Genomic DNA, 18,818 nt, shown 5'->3' on the forward strand with positions numbered 1-18,818 from the left:
CTATTTGCTCCCCATACCCACTGGCATTCTTGTCTCAGGCAATAGGGGGTGGTAAGTAGGATTATTACAGTTAACAACTGAATAAAATTGATCGACAACAGGACCATATAGTCGCCACGCCTCTTCACCATCCGGCCTACATGCCATAATGATGTGCCAACCTTCATTTGTGGGAACAAATAAAACAAACAGTTTTATCAAAATATGATAATTTCCGCAAGTTAAACTGTGAATGGGCATGTGAGCAGCGGTGTGGTCTCTTTTGCTCGTCCATGATCTTGTCAAGAAAGGAAACGCAGCCAGTGCACATGGGCTGAGTCGCTAAATGAGAGCTGGGTGCCTACATAAAGAGGGGCACGTACTCAATACTTACCACCATAATGTCGATGAACGAGTAATATTAAATCAAATTGATAGAATAAGATATTGATGAAATTAGTACAATGCAGAAACAAAAAAAAACAATCAAATCAAATCAATCTGGACAGCAAAGTTCCTGTTCACAATGAAATGGAAACAAGACATGACCGAGAAAATATGTTCCTCTATATATGTATATCCCATCATGGTAGCCGGGTTAATCCCACATTAATCCCACATTAATCCCACATTAATCCCTTCTGACATTTATCATTTATCAAGTTGGTCTGAATGGATGGCCGTTATGATTAACGTTATCAGAGGCTGTTAACACATAATTAGCGGCAGATAGAATAGAAGAACGCGAGAGGGGAGTAACTAGGGAATTATTTAGCAGGTAAATTCGCACAATGCCAATGGGGGATTAGGATTAGCTCGGCGGTCCAGACCTGTGGTCCGGATTTGGACCGCGGTCCGCCTTTTGAAGACCCATGCCTTAGAGCCTTGTCAGAAGTTGAAGGCCGTTTTTGTCCCCTTTTGAAATGCAATATCGAGTGTGAATATAGAGAGAGGAGTGGGGTGGGGTGGGATTCAGGGGGAGATTTCTCCTTAAATGATAGCAATGACTGTAAAGTGAAAGACGATGCCACAGGATGGCACCAGTCACCGGCACTCACAATGCACTGTGAAGTTTGTTCCCCAAGATGAGGCTGTGTTTGTGTCATGTTAAAAGTTAAGTCCTGTGTTGTCTGCATGTGTGTGCACAGTTTGTGTGAGACAGCTCAACCATGAACCTTAGACGCTGCAGAAAAGAATACAACATTGCCATTGATAATAATAATAATAATAATGCATTTATTTTATATAGCGCTTTTCAGGAAGCCCAAAGACGCTTTGACAGAGTGCAAAACATAATGCATAGCAAAACATAAAGACAATTGCAAAAAAGAAGAATCAATAGGGAAATATTCAAAGCACAAAGGAGGGAGAAGGAGAGGAGATAGTCAGGGGTTAGATGCTGTGGGTTAAATGTTGAATGCAGTGTTGAACAGGTGGGTCTTGAGTGATGTTTTGAATGTGGTGAGTGAGGAGGAGTCTCTGATGGTGTGAGGTAGCGAGTTCCAGAGGGTGGGAGCAGCGATGGAGAAGGCCCTGTCCCCCCAGGATCTAAATTTGGTCCGGATGGGGGGGGTCAGGAGGTTGGTACCAGCAGAGCGGAGGTTGCGGGTGGGAGTGTGTCTGGAGAGGAGGTCAGCCAGGTAGGATAGGGCCAGGTTATGGAGGGCTTTGTAGGTCAAGAGGAGGATTTTGTACTGGATTCTCTGGGAGATGGGGAGCCAGTGAAGCTTGTAAAGGACGGGGGTGATGTGATCACGGGTCCGGGAATGGGTGAGTAGACGGGCAGCGGAGTTCTGAATGTATTGGAGTTTATTGGTGATTGTTGAGGGTGAACCATAAAGGAGGCTATTGCAGTAGTCCAGACGGGAAGTGATGAAGGCGTGGATGAGGGTTTCTGCAGCCACGGAGGAGAGGGATGGACGGAGACGGGCGATGTTTTTCAGGTGAAAGAAGGCTGTCTTTGTGATCTGTTTAGTGTATTTGTCGAAGGAGAGGGTTTGGTCAAAGATGATGCCAAGATTCCGGATGTGAGGGGAGGTGGATACTGGGAAACCGTCGATGTTGAGGGCAAAGTTATGGGTGGACTTGGTGAGCGTTTTTGGGCCAATGATGATTATTTCAGATTTATCACAGTTAAGTTTGAGGTGGTTGATTTGAAGCCAGGATTTTATTTCAGTGATGCAGTTTGTCAGGATAGAGTGGGTGGCGGTGGAGATGGACTTGGTGGAGATGAAAAGCTGGATGTCATCGGCGAAGCAGTGGAATTGGAGACCATGACGGCGGATTAAGTGACCGAGGGGGGACAGGTAAAGGATGAAGAGGAGGGGGCCAAGAACTGAACCTTGGGGGACACCTTGGGGGAGGGGAGCAGTGGGGGATTTGCAGTTATTGATGGAGATGAACTGACGTCTGTCAGAGAGGTATGATTTAATCCAAGAGAGGGCAGTGCCGGTAATGTTAAAGGTGGTTTCAAGTCGGGTGAGGAGGATGGTGTGATCGATGGTGTCAAAGGCGGCGCTGAGGTCGAGGAGGATGAGAATGTTGAGGTTGCCAGCGTCAGAGGAGAGGAGAAGGTCGTTGGTGATTTTGAGGAGAGCAGTTTCAGTACTGTGGTTGGAGCGGAATCCGGATTGGAATGTTTCATACAGGTTATTGGCAGAGAGGTGATGTTTGAGTTGAGTGGCTACAGCGCGTTCCAAAACCTTTGACAGAAAGGGTAGGTTGGAGATGGGTCTGAAGTTATTTAGGGTGTCAGGGTTTAGTCCAGGTTTTTTCAGAATGGGGGTAACAGCAGCAATTTTGAGGGATGGTGGGACGATGCCTGTAGACAGGGAGGAGTTTATTGTTGCAATGATAAGTGGAGAGAGAGCAGGAAGGGAGGCCTTGACAAAGCTGGAGGGGATGGGGTCAAGAGTGCAGGTGGCAGTTTTCATTCCGATGAGGAGTTCAGAGAGGTCAGTAGGGGAGACTGGGGAGAATTGAGACAGGGGATGGCAGGATAAGGGGGGGCAGGTGGTTTGAGGGGGAGCGGGTGCGGCGGTGGTCAAGCTGTTGTAGATGTTTTCAATTTTGCGTTGGAAGAATGAAAGGAAGGAGATGCAGTTGTCTATTGTGAATGACTGGGTGGTGGTGTTCAGGGGGCTGAGGAGTTTGTTTATTGTAGAGAAGAGTGCTTTTGGGTTTCCGGAGCCAGAGTGGATAATTTGAGAGTAGTAGGCGGAGCGGGCGCGGGAGAGGGCATCTTTATAGTGTTGTAGGTGGTCCTTGTAGGCCTGGGAGTGAACTGTGAGACCTGTTTTATTGCGGAGTCTTTCAAGTTGGCGAGCACGAGTTTTCATCAGGCGGAGTTCAGGGGTAAACCAGGGAGCAGAATGGGTGAAAGAAACTGTTTTGGTTTTTATAGGCGCAAGTTGGTCAAGGCAGGAGGAGAGAGTGTGGTTGTAGTAGTCAGTGAGGTCAGAAGGGGTGTGGAAGTCAACGAAGGGAGAAGTGGACATTTTTTCAGAGAGGGTCGATGAGAATGAGGCAGGTGAAAGAGCGTTTAGCTTACGGAACAGGATATGATGAACAGGATGAACAGGATATGATGAATCGTCATGTGCATCAATGTGAGATTGGAAGGCACAATAAAATCGGGATAATGTCTCGACAGCAACAAAGATTGATGGATATTTATCAAATCAACTTTGTCAGAAATTTGTAAAACACAGGAATTGAACTTCCTCTACTCAAGCAATGAAACAATTTATTACTTTTGACTTTCTTCTTCAATAGTAGAAAGCTCCTCTAAATGTACTGTACCTGGCTGATGGTTGATCCTAACCTATTTCTCAGAGCAGGTATCAGGAATTGTATTTTTGGCATCTTCGTGAAACTTTTAGAGGTTCATCAGTGAGTATCCATGGAAAGATAGTGGCAGCAGAAACAGTAGCTGGCTTTTTATTTAAGATAGGTATCATAGTAACATTGGGGATGGAGGGAGACATGGATACTGGCACGACTGGTAGGTAGCTGGGTATGGATGGGTGATTGTCTGTGTACATGTGTCATGATGGTGTTGTCTTCGAGAGGGTCTCATCATGGGGTGGGTGTTCTGTCTGTGTTTGGTCATTCCTCGCTCTGCAGCTTTGTTTGCCCCCAACCCCACCCTGGGAAGTCCCAATAACAAAAAAAACAAAAAATCAAGGAATAAAAAAACAAGAAATCCCATTTTATAATTTTTCATCATTATTTTTGTCATCTATACTATAACAGATGTCCGTCTGTCTGTCTGTGTCGCCATTTTTCTCAGAGATGGCCAAACGGATCTTCATGAAACTTTTAGAGGTTCATCAGTGAGTGCCAGGGAGTGTTTTAGGGGAAATATTTTTGAAAAGTTTGAAAATTAAGTTTTGACTTTTTTGAATGAAAAAAAAAACCACTTTATAGTGATAAAAATACAGGGAAGTGTTTAGGCCCCACAAAAATAGAAAAAAAAACAATTTGATTTATTCAAAATGCCAACAGGAATAGAACAGCATGGGCAACGCCGGGTACCCATAGTAGTATTATACATACTAGGGCATGCCCGTACTATATATATATCTAAAATTATATCCCCCCCCTCTATTTACATGAAATGGTTTGGTCCATGAAATGTTTTGGACCATTCGCAACGCCAAAGCGAACGGCGAACGGCTTGCGAGTACAGTGACAATCCCCCCCCCCCCCCCTCTATTTACATGAAATGGTTTTTATTAGTTTTAAAACATAGTTTAACGCCAACATAGCGCCAACATAGTTTGCAAACGTGAAATAAATGAATACGCTCTCAAATGTGCCATCCGAGGCAGAGTGTGTTCGCCACGTTCGGCACACGCGATAGCTCGCTGCTCTCTGATTGGTTGAATCGTTTTTTGGACATAGCTCGGTAAGTAATTGTCCGATTAATATGAAACCTTGAAAAGGCACATCCTCGGGTCCCCAGCAATATACCTGGCAAGTTTAAAGTATATCGGACCCGTGGTTGTCGAGAAACAGCGGTCACAGACAAACAAACGTACAAACAAACAAACACACAGAGATTACTGGAATTATAGATAGATATAGATAGATATGTGTACAAAACATTGCAATGATGTCTATGCTTGCCCTACTCCTCTCATCCCCACTCCTCCACCCCAACACTCCTGCCCCAAGTGAACTTAAGTTGATTTACTCTGAGGGTGAATAAATGTGGTGTTGATGTAGCACAGGTTTGATGGGCCAAATGGCCTCCTCCTGAATCCATTCTTGCATTTCCTTGTGTTACTTGATCTACAAAAACAATGCCATCTTCAACATTGTGAGGATTCAATAAGTCTTTTTGATGGATGTCTGGTCGATGGCCGGTCCCAACCAGGTCAAACGGTTGTTGTTCGCGTGCTGGTGTGGTGCGCAGGTCAATGGCTCGGTCGTGGGATTCATGGGCGTTCACCAGGAGGTGAATGTGGAATTATTGAGCAAATGTTTTCACCTGGATTCCTTCCACGGCCTGTGCAAGCTTCACCCCGAGGACGTCTGTGAGCCTAACGTGCACAAAGAGGGCAAGTGACCCGCATTCCATGAGTTTGATCCGTTTTGTTTCTGAAAACCCACAGACCCATTCGAGTATTACCCAAAACCTGTATTCGATGGAAAGTAGGATCAATTTTAAAAACGCAATTGTTTCCCTTGCTTTCCACTCGAAAGCAATGACACTCAGACTGACTGATACACCTTGAAAGGGGGTGAAGACTTTCTATAGGCACTGTAAATATGCAGCATATACATATTCACAGCACCTCGACCTAACATGCAAGGTATCACTCTGCTTTCGAGTTTTTCATTATTTTCGTCCATTTTGGTTTTCAGTTTTTCATTATATTCATTAATTTGTTCTCCAAATAACCCTAATTCATTGGGGGTATTAGAACAATATGCAAGGCTGTATGATGTCTTGAGCTTTCCCTCACCAAAGGCTACATTCCGCTCGCAATATCACTTCACTTCCGATCACGTCAAACAAATAAATAAAACAAGAAATATGGCGTGCATAGTTCGATACTTGCGAAATCCCTCAAATAAGTTGTTGACCTTTGGGCAAACTTGACCTCAAAAAAATTTCTGGTTAAAAGATCTTCACCAAAATCGAACCAAATCTTCCTTGTCGGACACCCAACCGGTCCACCAAGTTTCGTCCAAATCCGTCCACAACATTTTGAGATATCCTGCTATATAACGTTTTTGGCCCTTTCTCCCAATGGCGAAGAATCACTTTAAAAATTCTACTAGCCGGATCCGGATCCAGATCTTCACCAAAATGTAAACATTTCGTCCTTGTCACATACACTACCTCTCTGCCAAATTTCGTCCGAATCCGTCTACAACCTTTTGAGATATCTTGTTCACAGACAAACAGATGAAAAATCACTCATAGAGCGACACTTGGCAAAACAGAACAAAGTAGCATGGCACTCGGTAGAGCATCCTTTTGACCTCACAAATAATTGGTGGCTGAATTATGTGACTTGATATGCAAATCTTCTTCAAATTAAGTTAATCGGATGAAAATTGTCAATTTTACAAATTTGGGAAAAGTGGTTGACCATAGGCCTATGTTGACCTTTTGGCCTAAGTTGACCTCCCATATAGTTGGTGATTGGTTTCAGTAAGCTGATATGCAAATCCTATTCAGTTTTCAAGTCAATCGGATGAAAATTGAGGATTTTAGAAATTTGATAAAAAGTGGTCGACCTTTTGACCTTTTGATCTCAAAAATATATAGGATTTTGTAGGACCACAAACTCTACCATTTAGTGAAGTTTCGTGAAGATCGGTTTAAAATTGTGACCTATTGGCAAGTATAAGTGAGCGGACAGACAAAAAACACACAAACACACAAACCGGAGTGATCAACATAATTGTCCAAAAATATTTTTTTTGGCCAAGTAACAAACAAACAGACAGACCAGGGTGAAAACACAACCTCCATCCACCTTTGGTGGCTGAGGTAATTAATTGACCTCATATGCCAATCCTCTATAAATTTCAAGTCGATCGGATGAAAATTTAGGATTTTAGAAATACGACCTAATTTGTTGACCTTTGGCCTATGTTGACATTTTGGCCAAAGTTAACCTCAAATAATCTGTGGTTGAATTCAGTGTTGTGATATGCAAATCTCAATCAACAATGCCGTCTTTTCTTTTTTTTGTTTGAGCACTATGTCCGGACGCAATGCTCCGCCTGCGATGTGCACAATGGATGGGGTCATCTTGTCATGCGTGAGCACGATGGGTTCATTTTCAAGGATCGAATTTGCCTTCTGTTTCCATTATTGTTCTGGGACCAGTTTAAATGTTTAGATTGAAATGTTTAAATGCCATGTTTAAATGTTTACAGATGTGCCATGGATTACTCTGCAGATACTGTCATGTCTTTCTGTGTTGTTGTTTTCTTTGTTGTTTCTCACAACTTTTTTTTTCTATACTCAAGGATCGTGTAAGAGCAAACACATATAACATATTGTAGCGGCTACCGCTGGGTTTTCACAATCGCCTTGCACCTATCAAGGACGCGGAGCGATCACCATGCCGGGCTCGTCCAGGACGCCCGGGCAGGCCCGCGCTCAACTTGCCAGGCCTCGGTCGGGACGCCCGGGCATGCCAGGCTCGCCCTCAACTTGCCAGGCCGCAGCCAGGACGCTGGGCCACGCCCCCTCTCGCCTTTCCTGGGCAAACGCTCCGGGATAATATGTATATATATTGCTGCCCGATAAACGGGCTTTTCAGAGTGCCTGAGTGTTTGGTTTGATTAAAGCAACTCGGATGAATTCCAGCTTTTTGTCGCGTCCATTCTTCCGATCGACGTGGGAGCCCCAGCTCCTTCATTGGTGACCTACCGACATGGACACGGCAGTCGCCCTTAAACTGCCTACCTTCTGGGAGGCTCACGCGGCGGTTTGGTTCGCACAGGCGGATTCCCTGTTTGCCCTGCGAGGCATCACGGCCGATGACACCCGCTTCCACCATGTGGTAACAGCGCTCGGTTCGGCCACCGCGGCCCGCGCCCTGAGCCTCCTCGAGAGCCCGCCAGCTGCTGACAAATACGGCGCGATTAAGAAGCTTCTCCTCGACGCTTTCGCCCTCCCATCGGCAGAACGCGCACGGCGCCTGCTCGACCTGCCCGAGCTCGGCGACACGCGCCCGTCGGAAATAAAGGACTACATGCTTTCACTGCTCGGCGAGCACTCTCCGGCATTCCTGTTCCGGGAGCTGTTCCTCCGTCAGCTGCCTAACCCGGTACGCCTCGCTCTGGCAAGCACGACGATCACAGATCCCCGGGCCCTTGCCAGAGAAGCCGACAAGATCTCCGCCGCAGGACAGCGCATCGCAGCGGCGACATGGGACCCACCACCGTCCGACGCAACACCCATGGCGCCCGAGCACCCGGCACGGTCGACGACCGAACTGCCGACGCAATTGGCGGCCGCTACACCGAGCCGACCACCTCCAGCACGACGACCGGGGCCTCCACCTGACCAAGCGTGGTGTTACTATCATGCCAGGTTCGGACAGAAGGCCCGGACATGCCGACCCCCGTGCACCTTCGGCAGGCCGGGAAACGGCCGGGCCGGCGTTCATTACCAGCCATGAGCGCCGGCCACACGGGCAACTTACTGTTCATCACGGATAAAGCGTCCGGACGGCGCTTCCTGTGCGACACCGGCGCCCAACTGAGCGTCATACCCGCCTCTGACCAGGACAGGCAATCCGCGGTTTGCGGCCCCTCCTTGGTTGCGGCCAACGGATCGACCATCCGCACCTTCGGCCCGCGCAACGTCACCCTCTGCTTCGGCGGCCAACGCTTTGCTTGGACGTTTGTAACCGCAAACGTGCCCATGGCTCTGCTAGGCGCCGACTTCCTCTGCACACACGGACTGCTGGTGGACGTCCAACGGCGTCGTTTAATCAACGCCGAAACCTTCAGCTCCCTGGTATGCACATTGAGCAGCTCCGCGCCGACCGAGCTGGCATGCGCCGTCCCGGCGGCGAACGAGTTTGCTCGCCTGCTCACGGAGTTCCCGGCCCTCACGCGGCCGACGTTTTCGGCCGTCGCAGTACGGCATGGGATCGAGCACCACATACCAACCACGGGCCCGCCGGTCTACGCCAGGGCCCGCCGCCTCGACCCAGCCAAGCTCGCCGTGGCGAAGGCCGAATTCGACGCGTTGGAGCACCTCGGCATCGTGCGGCACTCCGATAGCGCGTGGGCCTCGCCACTGCACATCGTGCCAAAGCCGGGGGGTGGATGGCGCCCGTGTGGCGACTACCGCCGTCTCAATGACGCTACCACCCCCGACAGGTACCCGATCACGCATATCCAAGACTTCTCCACCCGTCTGGCGGGACGGGTCATTTTTTCGAAAATTGATCTCATACGGGGATATCACCAGGTACCTGTCAGGGCGGCCGACATCCCTAAAACGGCAGTCATCACGCCGTTCGGCTTATTCGAATTCTTGCGGATGCCGTTTGGTCTCAAGAACGCGGCTCAGGCATTCCAGCGCTTGATGGACGGCGTGCTGCGTGACCTGCCGTTCCTTTTCGTTTACTTGGACGACATCCTCGTCGCCAGCACGTCCCGGGCCGAGCACCTCCTCCACCTCCGAACACTGTTCGGGCGCCTCAGCGAGCACGGCCTCATCGTCAACCCGGCCAAATGCCACTTCGGCACGACGGCCGTTGATTTTTTGGGCCACCACATCACCAAGAACGGGGCCGTGCCGCTGCCAACCAAGGTCGAGGCCATCACCACGTTCCCGCGTCCCCGCACCATAAAGGCCCTGCAGGAATTCCTGGGAATGGTGAATTTTTATCACCGCTTCGTGCCCCGCGCTGCTCAACTCATGCGGCCCCTCTACGAAGCCCTCCGGGGCAAGCCGGCCAAGCACGACATCGCCTGGTCCGCAGCAATGGATGCGGCCTTCCAAAGCTCAAAGCGGGCCCTCGCCGACGCAACACTGCTCGCTCACCCGGTGCTCAACGCTCCCATCGCCCTCACCACGGATGCCTCCGACTACGCGGTGGGCGCCGTACATGAGCAATGGGTGAACGGGGTTTGGCAGCCACTCGCTTTTTTCAGCCGGCAGCTCCGGCCGAACGAGCTCAAATACAGCACGTTTGACCGGGAGCTCCTCGGTCTACACCTGGCCGTCCGCCATTTCCGCCACCTCCTGGAGGGCCGACCTTTCACGGCGTTCGTCGACCACAAGCCGTTGGTTTACGCCATGGCCAAGGTCACGGAGCCGTGGTCGGCCCGCCAACAGCGCCACCTCTCCGCCGTGTCGGAGTTTACCACGGACATCCGGCACGTCGCCGGCAAAAACAACGCCGTGGCCGACTGTCTTTCCCGGGCCAGCGCGAACGCGGTCCACCTGGGCGTGGACTTTGCGCTTATGGCGGCGGACCAAACCACCGACACCACGGTGCAAGCCCTCCGGGTGGCGGACACGGGCCTCCGCCTGGCCGACATCCCCTTCGCGGACACTGTCCTGCTCTGCGACGTCTCCCAAGGCCAGCCTCGCCCCATCGTGCCCGTCACCTGGCAACGCCGCATCTTCGCCTCCCTCCACGGCCTTTCCCACCCGGGCCGGAAAGCTTCCCAGAAGCTGGTGTCGGCGCGATTCGTCTGGCACGGCCTTCGTCGGGACGTCCGCGATTGGACCAGCACCTGCACGGCCTGCCAACGGGCCAAGGTCCACCGACACACCCAGGCCCCGCTGGCACCTTTCACCGTGCCCGAACGACGTTTCGACCACGTCAACGTGGATCTGGTGGGCCCCCTCCCCCCGTCACAGGGGTTCACACACCTGCTCACCATGGTGGACAGGACCACCAGGTGGCCGGAGGCCGTTCCCCTCGTCTCTACCACCACCGCCGACGTGGCGCAGGCTTTCATCGCCACCTGGGGCGCCCGCTTCGGCGCACCGGCGGACATCTCGTCAGACCGCGGACCACAGTTCACCTCCGAGCTGTGGGGCGCGGTCGCCCGCAACCTGGGGGTCAAGCTCCACCGTACTACGGCCTACCACCCCCAAGCAAACGGGTTGTGTGAGCGATTCCACCGCTCCATGAAGGCCGCGCTCATGGCCGGCCTTCAAGACGGCGGTTGGGCCGACCGGCTGCCGTGGGTCCTTTTGGGCCTCCGCACGGCCCCCAAGGAGGACCTCCAGGCATCCACCGCCGAGCTTGTCTATGGCCAGGCGCTACGCGTCCCGGGCGAATTCGTGCCCGACGCTACCAGTCCCTGGTCCGCAGCTCACCAGCGCTCGGACCTCCAGGAGGCCGCCCGACGGTTTGCCCCCGTGCCAACATCCCACCACGGTGAGCCCCAGTCCTACGTCCCCCCAGCACTTCACACAGCGGAGTATGTTTTTGTGCGTCACGACGCACATCGGGGGCCACTCCGGCCGCCGTACGACGGGCCCTTCCGGGTGCTGCGACGGGACGACAAGTCGTTCGTCATCGACATCGGCGGCAGGTCGGACCGGATTGCGGTGGACCGCCTCAAGCCGGCGCACGTGGACGTCGACCACCCACCACGGGTGGCCCTTCCGCCGCAGCGAGGCCGCCCCCCGTCCACGGTGCCCCCCCACTCGACCGCCCACCAAGACACCGGACCCCCTCCCACGACCCGCCAGGGGTCGCTTCGGCCGGGTCATCAGGAACCCCCTCAAATTGACCCTGCCGGTGCAAGTCGATTCTGGGGGGACGTGTGTAGCGGCTACCGCTGGGTTTTCACAATCGCCTTGCACCTATCAAGGACGCGGAGCAATCACCATGCCGGGCTCGTCCAGGACGCCCGGGCAGGCCCGCGCTCAACTTGCCAGGCCTCGGTCGGGACGCCGGGGCATGCCCGGGCATGCCCGGGCAGGCTCGCCCTCAACTTGCCAGGCCGCAGCCAGGACGCTGGGCCACGCCCCCTCTCGCCTTTCCTGGGCAAACGCTCCGGGATAATATGTATATATATTGCTGCCCGATAAACGGGCTTTTCAGAGTGCCTGAGTGTTTGGTTTGATTAAAGCAACTCGGATGAATTCCAGCTTTTTGTCGCGTCCATTCTTCCGATCGACGTGGGAGCCCCAGCTCCTTCAATATAATAAAGGGAGTGGCAGACAAGAGGGGGAGAGAAAGTGAAGCACAACACCAGTAGATGACAGGCACATCGAGAGATCTGCGGAAGGGAGAGGGCTGGGGCAGGGTACACGGGATAAACAAGATGGACCCCACAGGGAATTTCAGGAAAGAAATCGGAATTTGAAGGAGGTCGATTTGGGGTGTATTAACGGATGTAGAAAAGATCAAGCTTTTGTCTGGTGGAAGATAAGAGATGGTGGTGAACAGCTGTTTTAAGGACCTGGAGGGAGGAGTGGGATTGAAAGGAGTGAGGGAGTTTGTTCCAGAAGCGGGAGAAAAGAGGAATGGAAGAGTGAAGGTGAGCAGAGAGTCTTGATTTTGGCAGTTTCACCAGAAGAGGGTTGCTGGCAGATCTTGTGCATCCTGCAGGGATATTTGGGGGACACAGCACAGACAGAGCAGGGGGGTGCAAGGCCAGATAAGAGTCAGTAGAAGACCGAAAGACCACCAACTTGCCTGTGGTGAGGCAGTGAAAGGCCTCAGAATCAGCTTCATTGCGGGAGATACCAATGATTATAAAAGCCTTGGATTCCACAGCGTGACGCCGAGCTAGGTGTGAGGCAGGGGCACCAGCCCAGAGGAATGAATGAATGAATGAATGATGGTTTTAAGGCCATTTTTCCCCGCATAGCGGTGATTAGCCTTGCGGGCCCCATGACAATCAAGGTTCCCTGTTTGAGGCAATGCTTTTATGGCCGGATGCCCTTCCTGACGCCAACCCTTGGTCGCCTCTTACGATGCGCAGGGATACTGTGCACCTATTCTAAACCGGGGTACACACCGGGTACAGCCCAGAGGGGAGAGCAGTATTCCATCAAGCTGCGGATGAAAGCTTTCTATGTGGTGAGGAGCTCAGGTGTGCTGAGAAAGGACATCACACGACGGAGGATACCCAGACTGCCTTTGGAGGCTAACATGGAAATGTGGTTTTCCCAGGAAAGATCATGGCAGATAGTGAGACCCAAAAGCATGAGTGACATAACTTCTTTGAGAGGATTGTTGAGAAAGTGGATTGGAGGGTTTTCCAGATGGGTTTTTCGGAGAAAGCAGGGATTTTCGGCGGCAGGGATTTTCGAAGCTCCACACGGTCTCCACGTTTTTCGAAGTTAAGTCTGTTCACAATTGTATTTTGTCGAAACTGTATTTATCTTTCGGTGTGTGAAGTTATTGTGTGCAACTTTGGTTGTTTCTCGGTGTTTATCTTTCATAAATTGATCGTCTGTTTGCCGTGTCGCGAGCAAGGCCTTGTACAGTGTGCACTGTACAACCTTGAGGCTTTGTTTTTCTCTCAGTGGTCCGTCGTTTGTGATCCAATAACTTTCGTTCTCTGTATTCCCAGGCTTTTCACCCATAGCCTACTTCCTTGTGTAAATCTCAACTCAAAAAAAAACAAAAAAAAAAACATTTCCTTCTCTGTTCTCATTCGTTTATTCATTCTTATTCATTCGTTCGTTCTTCGACCACGTGTTTCTCCCCCATTTCCCCAGATAGTTTTCACTCATTAACCTTCAATGTTTACACTTTCCCCTCAAGTTATGTATTCCGTCATATTTTATAACACCTTTTTCTTCTTCTTCTTTAAAAGGCTGCTTTCGACTTGCTCACCAAATCAATTCATCCCAAAAAAAATATCCATCTCCTATAGTGCCTTTGTTCTACATTCCCTAAACTCTCCTGCACTCCATCCTCCATCCAGCGTCCTTAAACGTATTTTTAACTCGAAGGTCACAAGAAACTCATTTTGCAATAAATGTTCGTTTCCCATAAATCGTACACTTTCAAAAATCCAATCTCACCCATCCCCTCCAAATCTTCCCCATAACCCCTCCCCTCCAAATCTTCCCCATCACCCCTCCCCTCCAAATCTTCCCCATCACCCATCCCTTTCAAATCTCCCCCCTTGCCCCCTCCCTCCTAAACTACCCCCTCACCCCTCCCCGCCAAGACGCCCCCTCGCCCCTCCCCTCCTAGACTCCTGCCTCACCCCTCCCCTCCAAATCTCCCCCATATCCCATCCCTTTCAAATCCCTCCCCTTGTCCCTTCCCTCCCAAACTCCCCCCTCACCCCTCCCCTTCAAATCTCCCCACCCTCATTGCTTCTCAATTTCCCCCCGCTCACTCCCCCTCCTCAAAGCGTCCTCCCCGCTTCTTCCCCCTTCAAACTCTCACCTCCATCTCCCCCAACCTTCTGCCTCGCTCTTCCCCCTCCTCAAATAACACCTCATTGTGGCTCACCCAATCACCATCAAACCTTTTGTCCGCCCCATCCTTCCCTTTCTCCGAGCTATTCTGAAATCTCTGACACACCTTCAACAGCTCTCCCTACCTCTTCCACCTCTTCCACATCTTACCCTACCCCTCCTCCCCCCTGTTCTGTATCTGATGCTCCCCCTTCCTCTTCATTAACGGTATGGACCTCAAACATCCGGGGCCTTCGTTCAAACTTAACCGATCTCTCCATACAGGTTGCTTCTGTCAAACCAGACGTGATCTGCTTAACAGAAACTTTCCTCCTTTATGATGTCTCTGATTCCATAGTATCTCTCCCGGGCTACTCCCTCCTCCGGTATGATAGACCTGAGCCTCGTCCTGGAGGCGGGGTTGCTATCTTTATCAAAAACTCTCTTCCTCACTCGCCCTGCACTGCACTCTCTCCACCTCACCCCCAGGAATACCTCTGGCTACGGCTTCCCCTTCGCTCCCACCTCTTGTTCATATGTGTGTTGTACCGTCCACCAAACAGTGATGACTCCATCTACATCTCGCTGTCTGATGATATGGACCAACTTCTATCTACTCATCCCAACTCTCTCTTCCTCATATGTGGTGATTTCAACTGTCATCATGCCGGTTGGCTGGGTGTGGGTACCTCTCTCACCAGCCATGGCTCCTCAGCAAAGGACTTCTGCGACTCACTGGGACTGACACAATCTGTCAATTTCCCGACCCGGATCTCAGTCAACGGAACATCTTCTCTTCTGGACTTGGTTATGACTAACTTCCCTGAAAATGTCTGCTGCTCTTCTTCTGCTCCGATCGGAACATCTGATCATGTCCTTGTTAAAGTGGACATCTCTCTGACCATCCTCAGGGAGCCTGCTCAGCGTCGACGAGTCTGGCATTTCACTCAGGCCAACTGGCACGGTCTTCAAGCAGCCATCAATCATCTGGACTGGTCTCCCATCTCTACCACCTCTGACATCAACTCATCCTGGGAATTCTTCCAAAGTAAATTGCTCTCTCTCATGCACAGATTTATCCCATCTCGTCTTCAGTTGTCATACCCTTCCTCCCGTCCATGGTACACGGAATCTTGTGGTGAGGCTGTTGCCCAGAAACAACTTGCCTTCGTCTCCTGGAAAGCAAATCCAACGGAAGGAAATCTCATTTCCTTTCACAAAGCCCGAAACAAGTGTGTGTCTGTCAGAAACCACCTTTTCTAATCGAAGTAGAGTTCCACCAACAGGCTTGAGAATGACGAGACCTTTATTAAAATAACACTTTATACGGATCCGGAGGAGACAGACATCTACAGCAAGCTACAGCAAGAACATGCCAAGTCAAGCCTTCCTGAAAACACATTGATTCTCATTCATTTATATATGAATACGATTATCAGAAAATCTCCGAGAGAACAAAGCGACTGGCGAGAGTCCCTCCCCGTCATTCCTAGCCCCCACCGTTATCCGCTCTGTCATTCGGGGGAGTGCAGCACGCACCTTATCATTCGGACCAGATGTGATTTCAAAACTCCGACGAGGCAGAAAATATAACTCATTAAAGGGAGGGTGCATTCTTGGCTTCGACAAACCCATAAAGTATATGGGTTTGTTCAAAATGAGTAATTCAGAGCATGTTTATACAGAGTCGAGCGTCGCTGTGATTAATACAAAATATATATGGTTCATGATAGGTTTTATGTCTGCAACCTAAACATTCTGCTAGTGTTACGCAAAATCACGCGCATGTGAGCGTTCTCCTGCCCGCGGCTCGAGGCGCCGTCTGAGAATCATGATAGGGATTTTACGACCGGCCTTATCTAGCCTCGAAAGTGCACACGTATACAATTTGTCCAACACGACTGAAGCGAGCCTTTCCTCATTTTAAATGAAAGCGAAGCAAAAACCTCATTGTAACTCAGGCGTCACTGTCATTAAACAAAACAGTTAATGTTTTTGGCAATTTATCAAAGGATTTATGTCTATGATTCAAGCAGCCTACCTAAGGTTCGAATACATTTTATTAACTCATGAAATAACATTATAGAACAGCATTTTATAACATAGCTTACGTGGTAATACGTCAGTCAACCGGCATTTATAATTGAGCATTAAGCAGTAACAAATCTGAGACCTGACATTCCTTCCTCTTGTCTCGTCGAGACAAAGTATCTCAAGAGACAACGTGCCACATCGGGCTTTATTGAAAGACCATCGTGTAATGCGGGTATCTCCCAAGGGCATACCGTGCGCCCATAGCGCCTCGCCCCTGCATTTGGGGAACGTGTCGTGTGGTGCGTGCTTGGAGCCTGAGGGCTCAAAACATGAAAGTTCATTAACGTTTCGGATCCACAACGAAGACGTCTGGTCCAGATGAGGTTCTGCTCCGCCAGAGGGTGCATCACTTCCCCTGCGGAACTGGCTCCCCCCACCCTTTGCAGACGCAGTCCTTGCAGATCTTCGAAGTTAATCAACGGTCATGCCCATGAGGTCCCTCACGTGTTGCTGTTCTGGGGAATACAAAATGTCGTCAGTATCTTGTGTCTCAATTTCCTGGTCAGGGTACAGAGCGTAAAAATCCGAATCCGAATCACTTGAAGCAAAGAGATCCGCAACATGTGGATCAAAGAGATCCGAAACATTTGGATCAAAGAGATCCGAAACATTTGAAGAAAAGAGAGGGACTTCCTTTATGTCAAAGTCTCCCATGGGCGCCTGGTCGGCTTGCGGGTCTAGGACATCCGCGTCGGGTCCCTCAACCGCCAGACCCAGTGTCGCAATCAGATCCATAGTTGGGTCGGAAGGGGGCGTGCAGCTGTCAGCTTGTAATACATAAGCAGCGTTAGCCAGTACACGCAAGGGGTTTATAGCACAAGTATCACAGTCATCACATACACCGTTACAGGCAGCAGCCAGTTCCCACATGGGATCCACACAAGTATCACAGTCGTCACAAAATTCAATGCAATTTTCTGGAGCGCCGGTCACGTCTGCCTTGTTGAAGGACCCGTTCAGGTCGACGGCCTCTGTGGTCAGAACCATAGTCGTTGTCGGCGGCTTTTTCACTTTCCATCCTGTAAAATACTTTCTCATACAGAGGAGGACTAGAGATTTCATTAGTGCCCCCCAAATTACTACCCCGATTATCACAGCCAGTGCGGTCAATAACCACTTCACTATGGTGCCCGTCCATCCCTGGAACCAGTCAGTGAGCCAGCTAAATGTATAAGAATTTTCGCGCGCGATCCGATCGATCGTCAGGGCGTGGCTAGTTTCCCTTAGTCTCACTATTGCGGCTGACACTCCTTCAGATGGATCGGGTATGTAAGTGCAACATTTTCCCTCTATAATTCCGCATACCCCTCCTTTCTCTGCCAAGAGCATGTCCAAAGCCACCCGATTCTGCATCACCATTGTACGCATGTGAATCACCGTGTCCAATAGTATGTCATGAGCCGTAGCGGTGTCGTTTGCCACCTTTTCTAGGGCCAAAGCCAATTTATCTATCCGGAAACTATCCATGACTGTGCCCGCTCCTGGGAAGAAGAAACCAAACACCTTTTCCCATAGACTCCCGTGTAGTTTAGTGGTTCCATCTTCGTTTATGACTGACCTCTTATAACGCCTGTCCAAGGACTTTGGGTCTAGCTCATCCAGTATCTCAACGTCAGGAAGGACTGAACCCAGATAACATGTGCCCCCCCAATTATTTGGTAAATAGGGGTAAGCCTTGTCGCCGCATATAAACATTGTCCCATGGGGTGGGACCAGGTGGGTGGATAAGCACTGGAGTCCCTTTACCACCCCATTAATCCTACTAACCCCCCTAGAGAATGTTATAGCCGTTATGTTGTGGTTGTGTTTATCTTGCAGTACTATTCGTAATGTAATCCCCGAGCTCCCTTGTCCCAGCTTCCCGGGGAGAGTGTAGGCGCATTCTGATTCTCCCATACGCAAGTGGCCGGAACCCTGGAGGCAGACCCTCCCTTTCTGTGGTTTGACCCAGACGGGGGCAGGCCTCTCGGCCACATGGGCAATCATTGACGGGCGATAATTAAATTGTCGATTGCAACTCTTGCCGTTGTCAACCCCTTCTCTTTCCAGCGTGGTGACTAAACATGGGGGATCGATAGGTTGTGAGCAGAGGTCATTGAGGGACAGAGGTAGCACTATCATGTGTATTCCTGTGGTGCCTGCTTGGGGAAAGCGCATGCACGACCAGCGGTGTGTCCTATTTTGAATTGTTGCCACCTCCCTGGCCACTTTCCAATATGTGTTTTCCCCCCTCTTTGGGGCCTTATCCTGGGGTTGCGGTGTGAGTATGTATTCGATGCATGGTATGTAGTTCCTTTCGCCACCGGCCGCGCCAGGGGTCCAGACGCTGCACCGGACCTGCATGGTCATGCCTTTCTCTAGGCGCGTG

At 50.6% G+C, this 18,818-nt stretch overlaps 1 protein-coding gene across 1 annotated transcript in view; it reads left to right on the top strand.

Moving 5' to 3' along the window:
* CFAP61 (cilia and flagella associated protein 61) overlaps positions 1–18,818 on the top strand; it is a 258,248-nt gene that overhangs the window by 40,685 nt on the left and 198,745 nt on the right. The window contains exon 7 of the mRNA XM_078785078.1: positions 5,399–5,543. Within this exon, the coding sequence (XP_078641204.1) occupies positions 5,399–5,543 (145 nt within the window). The remainder of the gene's footprint in view (positions 1–5,398; positions 5,544–18,818) is intronic.

The sequence above is a fragment of the Myxine glutinosa genome, chromosome 9, assembly GCF_964187855.1.
Source record: "Myxine glutinosa chromosome 9, kmMyxGlut1.1, whole genome shotgun sequence".
Taxonomy (NCBI): Eukaryota; Metazoa; Chordata; class Myxini; order Myxiniformes; family Myxinidae; genus Myxine; species Myxine glutinosa.